The sequence below is a fragment of the Panthera uncia genome, chromosome D4, assembly GCF_023721935.1.
Source record: "Panthera uncia isolate 11264 chromosome D4, Puncia_PCG_1.0, whole genome shotgun sequence".
Taxonomy (NCBI): Eukaryota; Metazoa; Chordata; class Mammalia; order Carnivora; family Felidae; genus Panthera; species Panthera uncia.
This window is the reverse complement of record NC_064807.1, coordinates 25,062,881-25,083,245: the sequence shown is the minus strand read 5'-3', so window position 1 is coordinate 25,083,245 and position 20,365 is coordinate 25,062,881. Positions and strand designations below refer to the sequence as shown.

The 20,365-nt window shown below is 42.9% G+C and overlaps 1 protein-coding gene across 1 annotated transcript in view; it reads right to left on the bottom strand.

The window, feature by feature from the left end:
- NTRK2 (neurotrophic receptor tyrosine kinase 2) overlaps positions 1 to 20,365 on the bottom strand; it is a 332,542-nt gene that overhangs the window by 143,981 nt on the left and 168,196 nt on the right. Inside the window, exon 12 of the mRNA XM_049653049.1 lies at positions 3,718 to 3,906. Coding sequence (XP_049509006.1) covers positions 3,718 to 3,906 — 189 coding nt within the window. The remainder of the gene's footprint in view (positions 1 to 3,717; positions 3,907 to 20,365) is intronic.

Sequence of the window (20,365 nt, the reverse complement as noted above, 5' to 3'; positions counted from 1 at the left end):
ATGACTCATATGGAAATAATTTATTGATCCCACACAGTGTTTTAAACCTTAGGGAATTCACATAAAAATAATAAATGCTGTTCTTGCTGGAAAAATGAGAGGATCTGGTAATAGAAGGCCCACGTTCTAGTATGGCCTTCACTACGCCACATCATCTTTCTGACCCAGCCTGTTTCTCCTATGACCTGCCTGATCCTATAGGTAATTGGGGGTCAGGACCCTTGCTCTTAGCTATCCTATCAAGGTGTTCTGTGATTATATGACAGTGTCTGTAACCACTCGGTTCCCAATGAGACTCCTTGAGGGCAAAGGACACGCTACCACCCTCACCAAATCTCAGGTTCTTTGGCGTTGTAAGAGTGTTGTGGGTAGTCAATAAATATTTAATGAATTGAACTTCACCTTCTGTATTAGATTCTTACAATTCAGTGGAATGAGACCGGAACTACTCCTTGTAAGATCACACATCTATTCTAAAGCCAACATCTTTGAATAGCACGTATACTTAGGAAAAAGAAGTAAATATGCTGGTTTGTGGCCCAAGATCCAAATGAGGTCAAGTTAGTCGTGTCTTATCCATAAGGTAGTTTGCTTTAACTATATGGTGAAATTCCTAAACTTTTTCTGCGATCTTCTTAACTTTGTTTTTCAAATGTAATATATCCAACTCCTTGGAAGACCCCTTCTTTTGAGGTTCTTTGGAGGTTAATTCATTGGGTATATTTAATGGGAATCACTTCACTGAAAGCTAAGCTCCCAAAATTTGATGGGCCTATAGCAACGAATCTCTCTGTATGTCTCTGGTCTATGCATTTTTGAATACTTTAATTCCTGGATGACTATGGTTAGAAGGTTCAAAGAAAGGTTTTGTTTTGTTTTGTTTTTTGGTCAAAAGCTTATTTCAGCTAAATTGTTATTTAAATTTGACTAAATTGGCTAATATATTGTTAAAAATTTGTCTAACAAATAAACTATTATATAGGCAATTTTCGTAGGGATAGTGCCAATGAAAAAGGCTATGGGCTCATCTTTACTTGTTATAAGTCTGTTGGTAATTACTATTTCAGTAATACATAGCCACATCTGGTCAACATCCGGCCAATATCAAAGGTACATCATGTCCTTTGCTATGAAAGAATAGTTCAATAGACACAGTTCCTGCTCTTTTGGAGCTTACAATCTAACCTAAACAAGACTATATAAACACATACTGAAGAGTGGTCAGACTCAGGACCTAACAAGAAGCAACATACATTGAAGATAAAGGAAAAAACTATGGGGTAAAGAATGACATTTAGGAAAGAATGAAGAGAAGGAAAGAAGTAAACTGCTTCTTCATTCCCATTTCTTTGAAAAAGACTCATGGAAGATGTATGATGGTAAGTATTCTTAAAATCATGAAAGAGTGGGGCGCCTGGGTGGCTCAGTCAGTTGAGTGTCCGACTTCAGCTCAGGTCATGATCTCACAGTTTGTGGGTTCGAGCCCCACGTTGGGCTCTGTGCTGACAGCTCGGAGCCTGGAGCCTGCTTCGGATTCTGTGTCTCCCTCTCTCTGCCCCTTCCCCGCTCATGCTTTGTCTCTCTCTGTCTCTCAAAGATGAATAAATGTTAAAAAAATTTTTTTTAAAAAATCATGAAAGAGCATATAAGTTGATGCCTGGAAGAAAAAAAAATTCTTCTGATGTAAGATGTTGTGAGTGACTGAGAACCCTGAGCAGGGTAAGGACCACTGGGTGAAGGGCCCAGCAAGACTTTATAAGGAAGGAACTACTAAATGAAGAATCAATGTTCTGGAGGACAGAAACTGAGGGGAGGATACAAGTCTCCTAAACTTGCTTCCCATGCCTTCTAAGTGGGGTGACATAGAGTGGCTGAGCCACAAATCCAAGACTCCTCCAAAATAACCAAAATGTATACTTAAAAAACTTTGAAAAACTCTCCATGGACTCTAAATTAAGGAAACCACCTTTAGAAACTTTCTGTGAGACTTCAAAAGGTAGAAAGCACATCCAGATAGAACTATAGACTCAACAGCCACCTAGTCTATATTCTTTTTGGTTCTCATTTGTTTATTTGCTTTCTTGCTCATTGGTTCATCTTCTCTTATTGCATGTATTGCACTGATGCTATCTACTTGATTATTCAGCTTTATATTTCCCCATTGACAAAGAAGAACAAACTTTTGAGGACAGGTTGATTTTTGTCAACCTCAATTATAATACAGCCTCAGGTTAACTGAAGTATATCATATAACCTGGTACTGGTGGTGACAGGGGTGTCAAAAGACTCTGTTTCTGGGGAGCACCATCAAAATGATGACAGAATTCTCCCATCGTAGTACCCTGATTTGCCTTATTCAACATTTGACTGTTATGCATGCAGAGTATTTCATGGACCTTTGGAGGACACTTATCTCAACAAAGAATATACGTTTTAAGCAGTGCCTCCATGCATCTTGTTCACACCATAATGACAATATTAGGATTAATAATACCTTGATTTCAAACAATTTTTATTTCAAGGAACTCAATATTCCTCATATATGCTATTCTATTTATCTTGTCATATTGCATATTCAACTGAAATCTATGGTGGGTCTAGTTTCATACTTTACAAGCTCATAATACTGTTTTTTTTTTCTAATGATTACATTAAAATGCAATATTCACCATACCTTGGGGGTAAGTTTGAATGAATAGGAGGAAATTATAGGTATTTCCTTATATGCGAAAAGATGCTTATTGCTAAGTTCCTTTATCCCGTGAGAGTTCTTAGGAAAGTCAGTCTCCAAAATCTAACTTTGCACTTGTTACACCTTACCTCTGAGGCAAGGCAGGAGAACAGTATTTAAGACAGAGTAAGAACATGCCAAATAGACAGAAGGTGTCCATCGGTGTCAGGTGAACCCCTAAGGCCTAGGCCACCTGATGTTCTGGCTCCTTATTCACGTATGAAGAAAGGCCTGCAGTTCCAATGGCATAAGCCTGTTTGTTCACTGTGGTTTTATTTTTTGTTTTCCATAAAGCCATGCTCCATTTTTTATATTTGAGCAGTGGCTTTGAAGATAGGATAAGAGTCTCTGAGGAAAACCCCAAGCTTCTCAACAGAGGCTAATGGGTTCATTTGGTCCTGTGAAGAACAGGTCAGTGTACTTAATATGCACATGATCTGTTGTGATGTGTCTTTCCTATTGTGGCATGACCACAAATCTCATGCTGGGAACAAGAACTGAACCAATAATACAGAACTACCCGAGTCAATACCACCTGTGTGCAACACAGCACCTTCCTGACTACCAATGGTGTACATTTTAATGACTTTCAATAAATCCAGTTTAAAAGCCACCAATTGCTTGTCTTTTGTAACTGATGTATGTGCAGTCTACTGATACCTCTGGTTTCTGTCTCTATCTTTTTCAAGACAAGCATGCCTTGATTCCAACTTCATGGTGACAAATGGTTTTGGGAAATGGATCCCAAGAGAAGTCGATATCTGCCCACAGTCCCAGGCCCTGCAGGACACATGCTCTGAGAATTCCATAAGCAGCAAACTAAAGGATCTATTCCATCGGCCCAAAGCCCCACCAATCCTCAGCCATTTCACTGCCCCCTCCCCTCAGTCATCCTTGTCAGGCGCTCTGATAAACACGCTGATTGATATAGCTATGCAGCAAACAGGCCAATAAGTATAAAAGTAAGTATAAACAGCTGTACTTACATGTGTCTGGCTTGAGCTGACTGTTGGTGATGCCAAAGTACTGGGGATTTTCAATGACAGGAATCTTGGTCATTCCAATAATGACGGCATCGGGGCCGCCCTCTGAAGATGATGGGGTGTTACTCCCATTGGAGATGTGGTGGAGTGGGCTGGCAGAGTCATCATCATTGCTGATAACTGAAGCTGGGCCTGGAGTTGGAAAAAAAACAACAACATATTCTCCTGTAATGCTTTGAATGCTCTTGTTGAGCTATAATTCACACATACATGAAGTTCACCCATGGAAAGCATACAATTAAGTGGTTTTCAGTCTATTCAGAGAGTTGTGCAGCCATCACTTCAACGTAATTTGAGAACGTTTTCAGTCATTCCCCACATCCCCCACTCCCAGCCCCAGGCATCCATGAATTTGCATTTATTTTCTGTCTCCGTGGACTTATTCTGGACATTTCATATAAATGCAATCATTTAATATGAGATCTTTTGAAACAGACGGCTTTCATTTAGCACGCTTTTAAGCTTCACTCATGTTGTAGCATGTGTCATTACTTTAGTCCTTTCTATTGCCAAATAATATTCCATTGTATGGATATACTTCATTCTGTTGATCCGTTCATCCCTTTGATGGACATTTGGGGCATCTCCACAGGTTGACATTTGGGGTATTTCCACATCACAAATAAATAATGCTGCTATGAACATCTGCGTACAAGTTTTTGTGTAGACATACGTTTTCATTTCTCCTGGGTAGAATTGCCAGGGCATATGCTATCTCTATGTTTAACATTTTGAGGAAATGCCCAACTGTTTTCCAAAGTGGCTGCACCATTTTCTGTTCCCACCACCGATGGGCAAAGTTTCCACTGTCTTGACTTCCTTCTCCGGTAAGTTAATATGCAGTTTTTCTCTCTGTTCTCTGAACATCTTTAGGACAAACACTCTCTCATTAAAACTCCCAGCATGAATGCAGGATTCCTGTGTCACCATATCCCAAAAGATGCATTAGCAGTTTAAAGATCTGAGTGCCTTCCTCCACTCTTTGGACAAGTCACTTGCCTTTTTTGTACCTCTACATCCACTTACATTTGTGAAATGTGCAAAAGAATATCTGCTTGTTATTTTATGAGACTAGTGATAGCAAAGTGTATTATAAACTTAAATGGGCTTCATGAGTATGAATTACTACTAGGTATTATTAATAAACTTCCAACCGGTGGACTAAAGTTACATTGGATGGTCCTATTACTATGTTTCTCTTTCTGCACACACCTTGTTAGCATTTTGCCTACAAAATACTTTCATAACAATAATGGATCAATCCCACAGCCAAGTTGCCCACTTTGCTTTTAACCCTAATATTATGTGTAGATTACTCTATGGATGTCTTTATACTAAAGCCACAGCCATGACATATTTCACACAAGACTTAAACTTTCTGGTCCCAAGTCTAAGAACGTATATGCCCATAAATATGGTCTACTGTGTCTTGTTTAAACAATTTATCTACTGACCACTAAGCCCATGTGTCTGCAAACAAAACTAGATGCACAGAGTTAAAGGTCTATAGATAATTAAGACAATTGTCTTCAGGACAATTAAGTTCTCACTGGTTCACGATTCTGTACGTGAGAAGTCAACACCCACTCCCAGACATATATTACACATGTTTCTGCAGGGCACTGCGTGGCTGGAGGGTCCCACTGAAGCGGACCACTGGCCACAGCTACTGGCATAAGCCAAGAGAAACACAGGAAGAAACGGTAAGGAGGAAAGATGAAAAAGCATCAGTCAAGCAACTGCGTACCAGGGGAAGAAAAGCCTGAATTGCTACTTGCTGAGCGAGCACAGGATTGTGCCGTCATCCAACCACCCAGGACACATGCTTCCACACCTCCACCCTTCTCTGTCTTTTCCCTCTCAATTAATCAACTATTTCAGTGAGAAGCACGGCAATTCTAAAGACGAAAGTAACTGTGTCACACATTTTCGAATCCCCTATGAAAGATAATGGTAATCCGTCCCCCGACCTCCAAGATTCATTTTCCCCCTCAGACGGGGATTATCACAGTTTGTAGTGATAACAATTGGACATTCCGCAGCTAGCTGAATCTTAAACAAACTATGCAGGAGGCAGCCAACTGCTATTATAGGTAATTTTTTAAAGCTTCCTCTCAAGGGGATGTGCATTTAAGTTGCCTTTAATGATACACTCTGGCTTAATTCTGCAAACAAGTCCTCACACAGCCAATTTAGAATCTTCAGATTACTCAAAGCAAAAGCAAGCTCACTGGTTGTGCTCATCTTGAGTCTAGCACACCGGTATTACTAAAGGGCAGAAACTCTGCCAAGAAAAGCTATAAAGACAAGTTCTTTCCAATATCCTTAACCATCCCCGTTTTATGATTGGCTTCCTGACAGGCCTAGATCACCCAGAGCTTAAACCCAGAGATGGAAAAACATAAATGTGTTATGCTAAGCGTTCTCTGCACCTTGCCAGTAAAACCTCCCCACCACTGGCCCCCTTGCCGTGTTCCTGGTGCAGGAACCAAAAGCATGCTACTGCCTGAACTCCCCGAGGTGGGTGCAGTCAAGGTCGTACATTTCTCAACATTTACCCCCAGAAATGCAAGAGCTGTCATGTTCAGACCTTCCACATGTTGTCAGAAGGCCAGCGATATTTGCTTCTGGAGCCCCTGCAATAATTAAAACACACTGATCCCAGTTGCTTTCTTCTGTGACTCTCCCCTGGGCCAGGCCAGGCCATCAACATTCCTGTAGCATTCAATCATCTTGGAGGAAGCTGATACCTAGAAGACAATGCTGAGACTCCTCCAGGAATTCGGGCTCTGGATCATCTGCCATGTACATAGTGGAACCCTGACTTAAAGAATTACAGCAAAATACTTGCTCTTTGCTTTTCTTCCTCCATCAGAGGAGACCCTTTCTTTGCCTTGGTTTCTCTGAGTAGAACCCCCGACTCTGCAGTAACAGAGCCCCAGGGAATGGGCTCTCTGTTTGGAGGGGGGAATGTTAAGCATAAAAGTGGTATAAAGCATCAGAGGTCATTTTTCAAAAGCCTTTCTGCTTTGCCAGAAGGCCGCTGTTGACAAATCTCAGCAACACATAAACCTCAACAATTTATCAAGTGAAATATTAATTCAAGTGCTGTTTCCTTCATCATCGATGTTCTAAATCCTGGAAGATTGATATGGCTGGCAAGGTTGTAGCGATCCAGCCCATTTTTCTATGAACATTTTGATCTAACGGAGCACAGCAAAGTTGGGAAGGGGAAAAAGCTCTCAGCAGGGACAATGAATGTCTATATAATTTGACAGCAGGCTGTCTGTGCCTATCACGGGATGTGTCATTGTGTGTCTGTGCACGAGCTTGAGGAGACACCACAAAAAGACAGACAGAAGAAGAGTCAGGGGCACATCACAGCGTGTTATAAGGAATTCACATGAGGGTTTGAAAAAAAGTCTTATAATATTAATAAGAAGTTTCAAATTGTGGGATATGTGCAACCTGCCAGGTTGTTGGGGGGGGGGGGGAGGATAGTTCTAATTACTGAGCTGAGAAATATGGGCTATGCCTGGAAACATTTTTTAGCCCATTTTTATTGTACTATGTCTCAGGTGCAAAGAGAGATTTTTCTGTCAACGGAGCTGCTTGGTAAGGCATATTGCATGTCTGACTCACAGATATTTCCAAGCCTTAGACTTGTGTTCCTATGATAAGAATGGCTGAAAGTCACCTGGGAAAGGAGTTTCCTTCTCTAAAGACCAACAATGTCTTCGAGGCGAGGGGAGAGGCCATTGTTCTTGGGCAGCTGTATTAACCATATCTTTTACTGTCTGTATTCTGATGCTTCATCACTGGGGCCTCACTGATCCTGAAGGAACTGCCCCTCCCAGGATAGCCAGTCCCTAGCGATGGTAAAGAACTTTTCTGAGAGCATTCTTTCCATCTCCAGTCCAACCAGTCCATAGCCTGCACCACCTTATCAGGCTGTCATACTCTGGGCCACTATCCGCCTGCCCTGTCACCCCAGAGCCAAGCACCAGCCAACTGGGGACAGCCTGTCTTCCCCAGAGTCTGCTAAGGTCACTCAGACCAGCTGATCCTAAACCTGCTTACCCTGCCTCACTAGTTCCTTCCTATGGTAACCACCATAAAGGCTCTTGCCCCCATGTTCTGCCCTCTGACCGACCCCAGTGTTCCTCTTGGGGTCCCCCCACCATGGTGTGGCTGCCCTCTCCTCTCAGGAATGGCGAGTAACAGACTATCTTTTCAATGGCTGTCCTCCTCTGGCCTCTTGGCCTCACCAGACCCGAATAATAATAAAACGTACATTTTAAAGCTGCAGCATCTCTGACGGACTGTGGCTCAAAGAACAATTCTGAAGGAAAATTCTCTCTGCTGTGGCCTAAAAGGGTGAAGCCCTGTTTTTGAAGTTTTCTAAGAACAAGCACCTCTCAGCAGGGCAAACTGGCCTGGAAAATGCTTACATGGTTACAGTGATCTTCTGTTTAGTGGAGAAAAGACCCCCATCTCACAGCGCTATGGTATGAAACCTTATCACCCTCTGCCTCCTCCCCGCCAACACATACACAGAACACAAAGCCTAAACACAGAGCACCTTTAAGATCGCCCAGCAGGGCAGTCTCTGGTATCCTGGCAAAGTGACTGAGATTAGCTGAATCTGAAATGTGCCCCTCGGGGAGTCACCAACAAATCCTGAGATGTCTGAGTTTAATTTTCCAATTTTGCCACGTCCCTATCTTAGCTTTGCTGATTACGAGCTTTGACCTTGGAATTCATGGGGCTACCTAAGGGTCAGGGTTACTAATATCAGGCTCATAAAAAGAAAGGAAACAGAGTTCCTTGCATGGAACGGATGACTCAGAACCAGAACGCTCCATGACACTGGTACATTTCCCCTAATTTGCAGTTTTACCTATAGCCAGCCTTGCTACCAGAATATATACTAATACACAGACGCCCAAGATGGCCAGATCTTGGAAACACACGAGCAAGATGTAAGACAGTATGTCTTTTTGTGCTTTCTAGTGAATTCCTGTTCATAGTCGCTGTACCCATAGAAAGTACTGAACAAATTGGAGGTCCCGGGAGATCACACCTGATTTCAATCCCAGTGATGAGATACATTATGTGCACTCATTTGGTAAGCTACAAACTCTGCTTTTCAATTGTCAGCACACAGTCTGAATGCAAGGAATAGAATGCAATCAAGTACAAATCAGAGCGTCTGGACGTTAGAGTCTTGTTTTGAAAGAGAAATGGTCATAAACGAACAGCTGATTTACCAATTCAGCAGTGTACTACATCTTGGCCAATGGAGGAAGTTAAGATCCCAGCTTGTCCAGACGTGACTTTTAGCCAACTTTCCTGTACATGGAGTTTTGGTGCTGTTGCATTTTCTTTCCTGAACCTTCTTAAAAGCCCAGCAACTACCTCGACCTGGTACAACAGTTGGCATTCTTCCTGGGATGAAAACAAGTCGACTTCAAAAATATAAAACCATTTGCTGAACTCAGTGAGTGAAAGCCATGCCTTTTCTGGAAAAATTCTAGCCCTCTCTCTTCAGCAAATCAGAAACAAGGAACACAGAAAATTAATCATGGGGCCAACAAGTGGGAAGAAGGGCCAAGCAATTTCATCCGAATCAAGCAACATAAACTCGTTACTTATCCAAAGAAGGAGTAACTACTTACCAACACCTTGTCTTGATTTTACTTTCCCAAATCCAAACCATGAGAAATCTGAAAACCACAACAAAACATAAAATAAACTTCGAAAGAGAAGCGTAAACCAGGGGTATTCAGCACTGTCCTTAGTGAAATAACAGACTTCCTCAAAAAGCTCCTGTGAAGAACAAAGCTTCCTCTCAAACACCTGGAAACAGATGCTTGAATTTTGGTGTAAAGATTTATGTCTCATCCTGAGAACATGGGCATTTGAACCAGGTAAGAGACAGTAGCCTGTCTTTGAGAAAAATGGCCCAAATCGAGAGTTAATGGCTCTGAGCGGTTTTCTTGATTTCTCACTCTCTTCTTCCTAAGTATCGAATCATCTAACTAAGCTCTAGGGATGAAAATACACAACGCGTTTGACAAATGCACCATGGTTCTCGACTGCAGCAATGTGGGAAAATAACAAGACAAAACAGATCTTTTGTGGAGCTGAGGCAGGCAGTGACAAAAGGAACACGTAGTCCCGTGGGAGAACTGATACTTGGGCTGGAGGGGGATTCAAGGAGAAAAAAAAGGGGGGGGGATCTTAATTCTACACGGATTCTGCCACTGACTTGCTGTGTGACAGTGGGGAGTTCACAGCAGCTCTGTGCCTGTTGTCACACAAAGCTCCATGAAGTGCATGTAAGTAAAGATCTGACAAATGTTTGGAGGTCCTCCAGGGAATAAAGCCACAGTGAAATGCCTATTTGTTTCCTGGGCCTGACTGTGCCCCTCTGTGTAATTTCCGCGGGGTTCAAAGTGAACTCTACACAGTGGGGGGATCCCTGGATAAGAGGCAGATAAAGGGTATGGGGCCCAAATAAGTAACTGTGCTTCTCAGATCTTCAGGTCTACAGTGGTTTTTGTAGGCAGTGAAGATGTAAAGCTGCGTAGAAGAGCCAATTTAAGTGAAACAATGTATATGAAAACTCTTGGCACGATAAAAAATGCCTTACACAGTTGTCATCATGATTACTCTTTTTTCTAGTTAACCTTCCTCCCTTGGTAGCCTACAACGTGGGCTCCCCAACCTCGAAGGCGATTTTTTACTTCTGATTGATATTCCTCTGAATGCTTTCTTCCAGGTTTTAGAAGACAGGATGAAGGTCTGGCCTCTATCCAATGCCAAATAAAGATCCCTTTGCACAGAAGACAGTGAGCCTCATTCACTGGGTCCTCAGTCTAGCGAGGCAGCGCTGTGTCTGTGGCTTTCTTAGTTACCACTAAACCCTTTGAAAACAGAGGGTATTTCCTACTGGTCAATTTTTGGTTTCCTCCATTTGTTTGATTTACATAGTTTTAATTAAACAGTAGATCAAACTTTTTAAGACTGCCTCTTTCACTTGAGCATTTTTTTTTTCGAAATCGTTTCCATCTTACGGAGAACCCGCAGAAGGACAATGCCATAGCAGCCCCTCACTGATTTACACATTACAGATTATCGTCAATTGTAATAATAAATACGACTGTAAAGAACACCTGTCCACATCTCAGGTGCATCCGTCCCCATTTTCAAAAATCATTCCTTCCAGATAAATCCTGAAATGGAATTAGTGAGTCCAAAGGGATGAGTAATGTTAAGGTGCCCAACACGCGAATTCAGCTGCTTTTCCACCATACCTGGTCTACTTTTCTTAATAGTGTGTGAGAAGGCAGGAGTGTATTTTCACAGTTCACCCAATGGGAAATCAAAGGGTGAACCATTTTCTACCTCCATCCTGCCATTGATATGTCTCCACCTAACTGAACAGAGATGGCGTGTCTCCACCTAACTCTCACCTTTGCCACATGAGAACAAAGATATGAAGAGGGTCAGAGCCCCTCTGATTTATTCAGATATTGTAATTCACCAGGTGTGTCCCCCACGCAAGACATTTCTCCCTTAGTCCTCCGCCAGACCCTATAACATATGACCCTCTGTTCATTGATAAGGAATTAAGACTCAGAGGCTGATAAACCTAGCAAAGGTCACACCAAGTAGTAACTGAGCAGACTCACCCTTCCGATGCCAAATCTGTTTTTTTTTTCATTCTTTCATAGTTGTCTTTCCAATCTTCCAAAATGCTTAGCCATAATTAGCCAAAGTGGACAACATTACAATCGAGATTCAATTTTATATATAGGAAAGCACTGTATGTAGCCATTCGTTCTTGCTCATTTGTTCAACAAGAGTGAGCCTGGGTCAGACCTCTGAACATGAGACACTCTGCTTGGAGACTAAAACTTCATCTTGTTTTTTTGAAACAGGAGCTACCTTGAACCGCTGAACCAAGCAAAGGCATGTGACTGAACCCAGAGCTGCTGAATCCACATTCTGGATAAAAACTGGACGCTCTGCAAAAGGTGTTTTCCTAGTAATTGACATAGTATACTCAAAAAACCAATGACGTAAAATGTAATTACATTTTCCAAACATGATTTTTGGAAAACCAGCTTGTGCATGTTTCCTAATACTTCTGCAATTTGCTAATAAAGACCACTGGCTTTCACTCCTCAATGGGACACAGTTGGGGTTTCTACCTGAATCGGTGCTCCCCACATTGCAATTCTAAGACCCCCCCCAAATGCTTTTGTTTTATTTTAGATCTTCCTTTTTTTTTTTTTTTTTCTTGATCAACACAGGTACAATAGAGGATTCAAAGATAAATGAGTTTCCCTCATTTGGGTCTGCCCTCAGGGAGCTGACAGTTGAGGATTAGCTATTGGAGAAGTATATCCAGGATGCATGGGGACTCACAGGAGGAACATATATCCCAGTCTAAGGGAGATGGTCAAGGGAGAGTTCTCTGGCTTCTGGGTAACAGATCGGAATATGACAAGAATGGTGTGGGGTGGGGGTTGGGGGGGCTGCTGGGTGGGTTGGTTGGTTAAGCATCTGCCTCTTGATTTTGGCTCAGGTCATGATCTCCCAGTTCATGAGATCAAGCCCTGCATCGGGGTTCTCTCTCTCTGCCCCTCCCTTGCTCAGTGTGGTCTCTCTCGCTCTCTTTTCTCTCTCAAAATAAATAAATACACATGTTTTTTAAAATAAGAATTAGTCGGGGTGCCTGGGTGGCTCCATTGGTTAAGTGTCCAACTTCGGCTTAGGTCGTGATCTCATGGTTCCTGGGTTTGAGCCCCGCATCGGACTCTGTGCTGACAGCTCAGAGCCTGAAGCCTGCTTCAGATTCTGTGTCTCCCTCTCTCTGTCCCTTCCCCACTCACACTCTGCCTCTCTCCCCCCCTCTCTCTCTCTGTCTCTCTCAAAAATAAATAAACATTAAAATAAAAATAAAATAAAATACAACAAAACAAAACAAAACAACAACAAAAAAGGAATTAGTCAAGAATGGGGAAAAGCAGAGAGAGGCACTGTCACTATCCACTCACAGCTAGGGTGGGGGGCTCTGTATGTGTCGGGGGGTGATGCACCAGGAAAGGGTAGGAAACTGAGAAATAGAAGCAAGGGTCAGGCCAAGAGTTTGGGTTTTACAATGAAAATTGCTGGTAGGCTCTAAACAAAACAAAATAAAACAAAACACCCTTGGGCCAAGCAGTAATATGATCAAGCTGAATTTTTGAAAAATCACTTTGGCTGCAGGATGGAAACAGGATTGTGAGAGGGAAAGATGAGGGCAGGAGACCCATTAAGGAGGCTTCTAGAGACATCAAGGCATGAGAGAGCTGTGGCCTGAATCGGGCACAGTGGAGGGGCACAGGGACAGGAGATGGCTGTCAGGCCTGTTTAGGGGAGTGAGTAGGACTTGCCACATTGGGGGGACTATGGGGAGTGAAGAAGGAAGGTTTTGGTTTTGGATAATAGGACATATGGTGCTGCTGCCCGGAGTGTCTGTGGGGAACTCAGAGCTCAGCTGAGTGGCTAACCTTAGAGCATGAGCGTGGGGCACAAATCCTAGGTCAGGGGTCTCTGTGGAGAAGATAAGAGGGAAGTATCCAGTGTCTGGACCACAGGTCTAGAGCCCAGGCACAGGTCTAAGGCCCAAGTTCCAGAGCCCACAGTCTAACTGGGAATGCACGCTAGATGCCGTACTTAGGACACATTTCTTATTTGGCCAAATGAGACACCCTCATCTGCAGGTACCAATGAAAGGGCTTCCGCCAACTGCAGCTACCTTTTGACAAACTCAGTCTGAAGTTGCTAAAGTAGGTAGGTCTAAGCTCTAACACAGCGACACAATTATTTCGTAAGAGAGGACAATCTTCTTGGCCATTCCCCAGATTTCTTGGACAATTCGAAACCTGAGATAGCAAGGTCACATCGGTCCTCTCTTCCTCCTCAAAAGCTGTCCCTTGTTCAATGGGTCTTTCTTGATGGATTTAAGCAGTAGTCTTAAGACCTTAATACGAAATCTCACCAGGAAAATTCTCTCACAAGGCAAAAAGAAACAATTTCTCAATTTCCTGTGATGTTTCACCCATTGGGAGTAGAGTCCTGCCAGACATTCTTTTATTTTCTGTTTAATAAGGACACTTTATTTGCTGCAAAATAAAGGACTCCTTCAAAAGCAAATGTAGTTGCAGTGAGTTCAAAGGAACTTGTCTTTCTGCAATCTGACTAACAAAGACTCTAAATTATGAAATCAACCAATTAAATCCTTCTCATATTGAAGAAAGTTTAATCTTCCCTGACCAGAGAAGGAGAATATAGGAAAAAGAATGCATTAACACATTAATAACTCTAAGAGGAGATCCAAAATAAATGGTAATAAAGATCGCTTTTCAAATGTCTCTCAAAGGAAAACAGCTAAAATTTAGGGGGCTGAAAAGGAATATTTATGATACAGGCGAGAGAATCAGGGGAAGAAATGAGAAACAGGCAAGGTGGAAGAAACCTAATCTTCCCTGTGGGTGCTGAATCACACAAACTCTAAATGCAATTGTGAGAAGCATTCTGATCTCCAAAGAACACAGTTTTTGGATTTTTTTTTTCTCTAAGTTTCAGAAAAATTGTTTCAGTCTGTTAGGAGAAAAATCAGCTCTCCTCCCTTTTAATTCGGGAGGAATTAAAATTTGTTGTGTTCTCGAAGGTAATCTCTTTATATTTTAAAGCAAGACTCACCATCCTCCACCCCCAAGAACATTGTAATGGGAGCAAATGGGAAAATATGATTCACTGACAGGATGTACTTTACCTCCAGCTTCCTATGGCCACACCCACTCCCTAAAGGGCACCGGATAGAGGAGCCTCCGGGCTGCCTTTCTCTTATAGGGAAAGTGAGGACAAGACAGCGTTGAGCTCAGAGTAGAAACTCAGTAAGTGCTTGACCGAGTGGCTGATTGCCTATTACCTCAAAGACCAGGAGGACTGATCATCAGAGTGGAGGGGAAATGAACGCAAAGAATCACTTTGTTGACAATACAGCCATCTCCCTTTCCAACTGACACATAACCAGAGTGAGTAAGAGTTTATTTCAGATGAATTCCAGCTCTTCAGGGCGCAGAAAAGTGTAGTCTGAGGCCAAGTTTCTACTTTAATTTAATCTTAATCTTTCAGTTAAGGACACAACCTTTATATAAGTACCATCTGCACAGGCGAGGAAGAGGCTTTGCTGTTAGTTAACTGGTTCTGGAAATCATGGAAAGGGTCCTTCTGACCAACCCTCATTGGCTTCATCCCTTACCTTCCCTCAAATCTCTGAAGTGACTCATTATGCTGTTCTTTAGGAAAAGTAACATTGAACACCTCCAGTGTGACAAATACCAAAGAAACCACATGAATGTGTATTATGGCTGAAAGTGCTGTGTGCCCTCTGAAAACTATATTTCCCTCTTCTTTCTGGGCCCACAGCTAGACTACCCTTTCTAGCCCTCCTTGAGGTTGGCTGTGGTCATACCATTAAATGGCAGCCAACGGAAGGTGACCAGAGTGACGGTACCACTTCCAGGCCAGCCTGTCAAGACGTCTCCTATGTGTCGCTCCATGCTCTTTCCCCCTCTATGTGTCCAGAGTGGAAACAACCTTCACAGAAAACTTGAAAGTTATGACATGAAGACATGATGCTAATTCTCCCAGTATTATTTTACAAGTATAGGCTGTGTAGAAACCAAATTATTCTCCCTGAAAGCCAATGAAGTCATTTATCCTCTGTCATCCATACGCAAGAAATAAACTCTTGTGTTTGAACAATTACCCACTTGGGGACTCATTTACTATGGTAGGGAGCCTTTGCCAACTAATACATGTAGACAAATAATATCTATATATATATACCTATATCTATATCTATATCTATATCTATATCTGTCTATATCTATCTAGATACATAGATAGATACAGAGATAGATACAGAGATAGATACAGAGATAGATAGATATCTGAGGTGTAATTAACTGACTCCATGACTTCCCAATCATACAAATCACGCAAATTCAAAATTGTGTATCCCTGCGCACTTGCATCTTTCCGGAGCAAAAACTCCACAGATGTCACTAGATTTTCAAAGGGTTCTTCACCACAAAATGCGGAGAAACACTAAAATACATTTAAACGGTGTTAGAGACAAAGATGTGAATGCACAGTAGTCTGCCTTTCAGCTCTATTTAATTATGCTCCCTGCCAACACTTGAAGCCGGGTGCTGAGAACCGTCCACCATCTCTCAGCTGAACCTCCAACTGGTGTCCTGCTCCACCCTCGGCACCCTCCCCCCAATCTCTTCTCCGTGGAGCTGCCAGAGAAATCATTTTCTTTTTTATTAATTTATTTTTGAGGGAGAGAGAGAGAGAGAGAGAGCACATGGAAGGGGCAGAGAGAGAGGAAGAGAGAAAGAATCCCAAGCAGGCTCCACACCATCAGCCCAGGGCCCAATGTGGGGGCTCGAACTCACAACCTGTGAGATCACGACCTGAGCTGAAGTCGGACGATTAACCGACTGAGCCACCAGGTGCCCCCAGAGTAATCATTTTCAAGCAGGAATCAGATGACTGCACACCCTTCCCCTACTTAACCTGCTCTAGCGGCTTCTTGTTGCGTTTAGCATAAACTCCTGTTCCTCGTGCAGTCCTGTGTGATGTAGCCTCAGCCGTCTCCTGCGAAGCCACTATCCTGGCCTCCTTCCTGCCCCTGCTCACTTTGCACATCTTCTTGCCTCCTCCTAGAATCTTCTTCTGGGCTCTCTAATCCCTGCTCCAGGCTTCGGGTCAGCCAGCACATCCTCAGCAGGGCCCCAACCTCGCCGCTTTAGCCAATGTCTCTCCACTACCATCTCATCCTTCTCGGCACCAATAAATGGCCCCACTTCCTTGATCTATTGTTTATTGTCTGTATCCTTTCCTAGAACTTGAGGTCCCAGAAGTCAGTGGCTGTCTTAGACAAGGCTTCCTCCGAAGCAGACTGTGACCCAAGGACTCAGGAGCAGGCAGGGAAAGAAGCTGGCAGTGGATGCCCTTGTCCAATGGGACACACTGTGTACAACTAGAGTTCAAATCCCTGGGGGTCTCTGGAGGCAGTAGTGAATGCACCTTGGAGTCATCCCGCCCAGAAGGTGAGGAAGCAGGGTCGTTCCCTCTCCGCTGTCACTTGCCACTGGCCGAGGGCTTCTGGCTAGGATAAAGCACCCAGACAGAGTCATGGGCGCCTGCAACAGGACTCTGTGGGCAAGCGCACACAGTGGACACTGAGCAGGTATGGGTGTGACATCGACGGCATTTGCAACAGGGATCTTGTCTACGTAGTACCTCCAGTACCTGGCACAGACCCTCAAGAAATCCTTGCCGGGGCTGCCTGGGTGGCTCCGTTGGTTAAACGTCTGACTCTTGGTTTCGACTCAGATCATGATCTCACAGTTCGTGAGTTCGAGCCTCCCTTCGGGCTCTGTGCTGACAGCAGAGCCTCCTTGGGATTCTCTCTCTCCCCTCTCCCTCTGTCCCTGCTTGTGCTCTCTCTCAAAGTAAATGAACTTATAACAAAGAAATACTTGTCCAATAAATGAAAACAACTTTCTTAAAAGAGCACAGTAAGTTCAGCAAGTCTAATGAAAATGCCAATATGCAAATGATACACTCAACATAAAAACCACTATGTTTTTGCAGATATGTTTGCTACCGCTCTGATTCATTTTTGGCACTCCAATGAAACCTCCCTGAGGACAATATTTAAAGGCGAGCGACACTTAGAACCCAGCACTCCAGGCAAGAGTGTGGAATAAAGATGCATAAAGAATAAAGATGGAGACCAGATGTCAGAGGGGGCTGGCCCTAAACAAGGCAAGAGACAAACCGCATGACCTTAGGTGAGTCACTTCCCCCTTATAGGCTCTGCTTCCTGCTCCATGAAGACAGGGGTTGCGAAAAGGCATTGAAGGCCTATTCAAAATCCAGTAATCTATAGTACTAATCATTAGGCACATATGACTGAGAACAGATTGCCACATGGCCTTATATAGCTTCCCTGTGCGTGAGTATTTTGGGAATGTGAGATCATGTGCAATTTAAAGAAAAGCTCTCAGTCAACTGGCCTAGATTTTCTCCTGCTAAATAATGCTCAGATGCTTTTGGGTCACTATATCCTCATCTTGAGAGAAGGGCCTGGCTGTGCAAATGCAATTTTAGAAAACAGTACTTACTGAATATTTGCTATGTGCCAGGAAACTTATGGGGGATTAGATATTACTTTAATTAGGGAAAATTGGTCAGCTTCTATTGCTGCGTTAAAAAAAGAAAAGCAGACTAAAGCTTTAAATCCTACAGACTTAAAGTTCAGAAGTCTCAAGTGGCAATAGATGAAACCAGACTTGCTTGGAATGTGGCAAAATGTCCTGATCCCATGTTTCAAACATTTAACTTTGAGAGGGGGAAATGCTGACTACTTCCCTCTTTTATTTTGAACATATGGAATATTTCCAAGGAAATTCAGTTGGTCCACATCTTAGTCATTCACAATTAAACTGTACAAACCACTGTTTTGTTTTGTTTTGTTTTTAAATCTATTGCAAAAAGCTTTTTCTTTAACAACGGCAGTCACAGTCTTCCCTGGGCGGGTAAAAAAAAAATGGAACCTGAAACTTCTAATAATTCGTTTCCAGGCTGGGAACTTTGAGCAAGGCAGGGGCAACCTCTGTTTACCAACAAGAGTTGATAGACACAAGAGAGCCCTATCAAAGCTTTACCTTTCTAGAGTATCACCGTAGCGAGAGCAAAAAAATGCTCTATAAACATTTTTTTTTCAGTGTTCACAAGCTTCCTGCAGGGAAGGCAGGTGATGTCTGGTTGCATGCACCCAAAATCTCCATGTTCACACTGTCTAAATGTGCAGCGAATGACTGCCTGAGATTCACCCCAAATTTCCCTCTCTCTGCAAAGCAATGTTGGTAAGCACTCAGAGCAAGTGTTTGGAAAGGAAATTGGCTGAATCTCAGCGAATCATCTTAGAAGTGATATTAGTGGCCCTCAAAGAGAATGACAAACCCATAGAGTCTGGCAAACACTTTATGTCGATTCCCATGAGCTTTCGTTTCCATGGAAAACCTAAACAATGACTCAGACCTTGGCTGACTTGCTCGGACCTGTCAATTCTGTTCAGTTGCCAAGTGAGGCCAAAGTGAAGGCAGGCTACGCTCCCCACTCCTCCCTCCTCAAGGTTTGCTGCCACGTCAGATGCATTTGGAAATGCCTTTGCAATGTCTGCTATATATTTATAGTTATAGTTATAGTTAGATTTACTTTACATTATTTATATTTACATGTACATAACATGCAATTTTTTTTAGTTCCCCTAGGCCAACACTTGCTATAGCTAATGCAAAGCACCATGCAGGCATTTTCGTGTGTGCGGCTGTTCTGTGGAATTTTGGAGGGAGAAAGAGATGATCGCTTTTCTAAGCAGGATTCCGCTAAAGGATAGTCTCCATTTTTAACTATACTCAACTTCTTCCCTTTGATCTGGGAACGTGATTACTTGCTCCAGATCATCCTTTGTCTTGCTTTTCAGTGACCCACTGTCGCCCTTCCCGTCCCACCACCTACCTCCACACTCTTGAATCCCGCCAAGGTCAGGAAATGTGTGAGGCCGATACAAGAGCCCGGATGTGTATTTAATTTCATTACTGCGTGCTCTTCTATTAGGAAGCATCCATAATGGAAGAGAACATAATAGGATTATATACACTTATTGTGTACATAATATCTGTTGTGTATCAATATCTGTTAAGCTGGGTGCTGAATAAAAAAATAATTGAATAAAATGGCCATAAATAGAACGAAATGAAAACCCATTATTTAGAATGGAATGCCGGTCACATGAATTAGCTATCGGCCCCGCTACTTGGTGTCACTGTCAGTGGAAGAAACCCAAACCCATCAGATGAAACTGTATTTACTTGTTTAGTGTTTCCCCACCGAATGCCCAGTGGCTCTTGAAGATCCACTGCTTTTCTGGAAATGGATCAAAATTGACTGGCCAGGTCAGTTCTCATACGGGGACAGTTTTACCTCCCAGGGCAAGGTCAGCAGCGTCTAGAGACATTTAAGTTTGTCACAATGGGAGGAGTAAAGTGGAGGGTATGTGCTACTGGCATGTAATGGGTAGTGGCCGGGATTTTGCTAAATAGCCAACAGGGCACAGGACAGTCCCTCACGATAACGGGTTTAAGGCCTAAAATATCAATGGTGCTTGAGACAGAGAAACCCTGGCCTAGGTCATGGGCCAGCAAAGGGGGAATTTATCCTTAAACTGTTATCTCTGTTGAAAAGAAACCTTAGCTGTCTACACTCACTGTCACTAAGGGAGTTCAATCTTTTCTATGTTATTCCAATATTCTTGTCACCATCACTGGGGTCTTTGCTGCCAGCCCCCTTCTTTCTGTTTATCTTATACCTTGCAAAAAAACAGCTCCGATATTATCATTTCTGCTGCCCCAAACACCAAAGAATGGTGTTCTGGCCCCACAATAGAGGG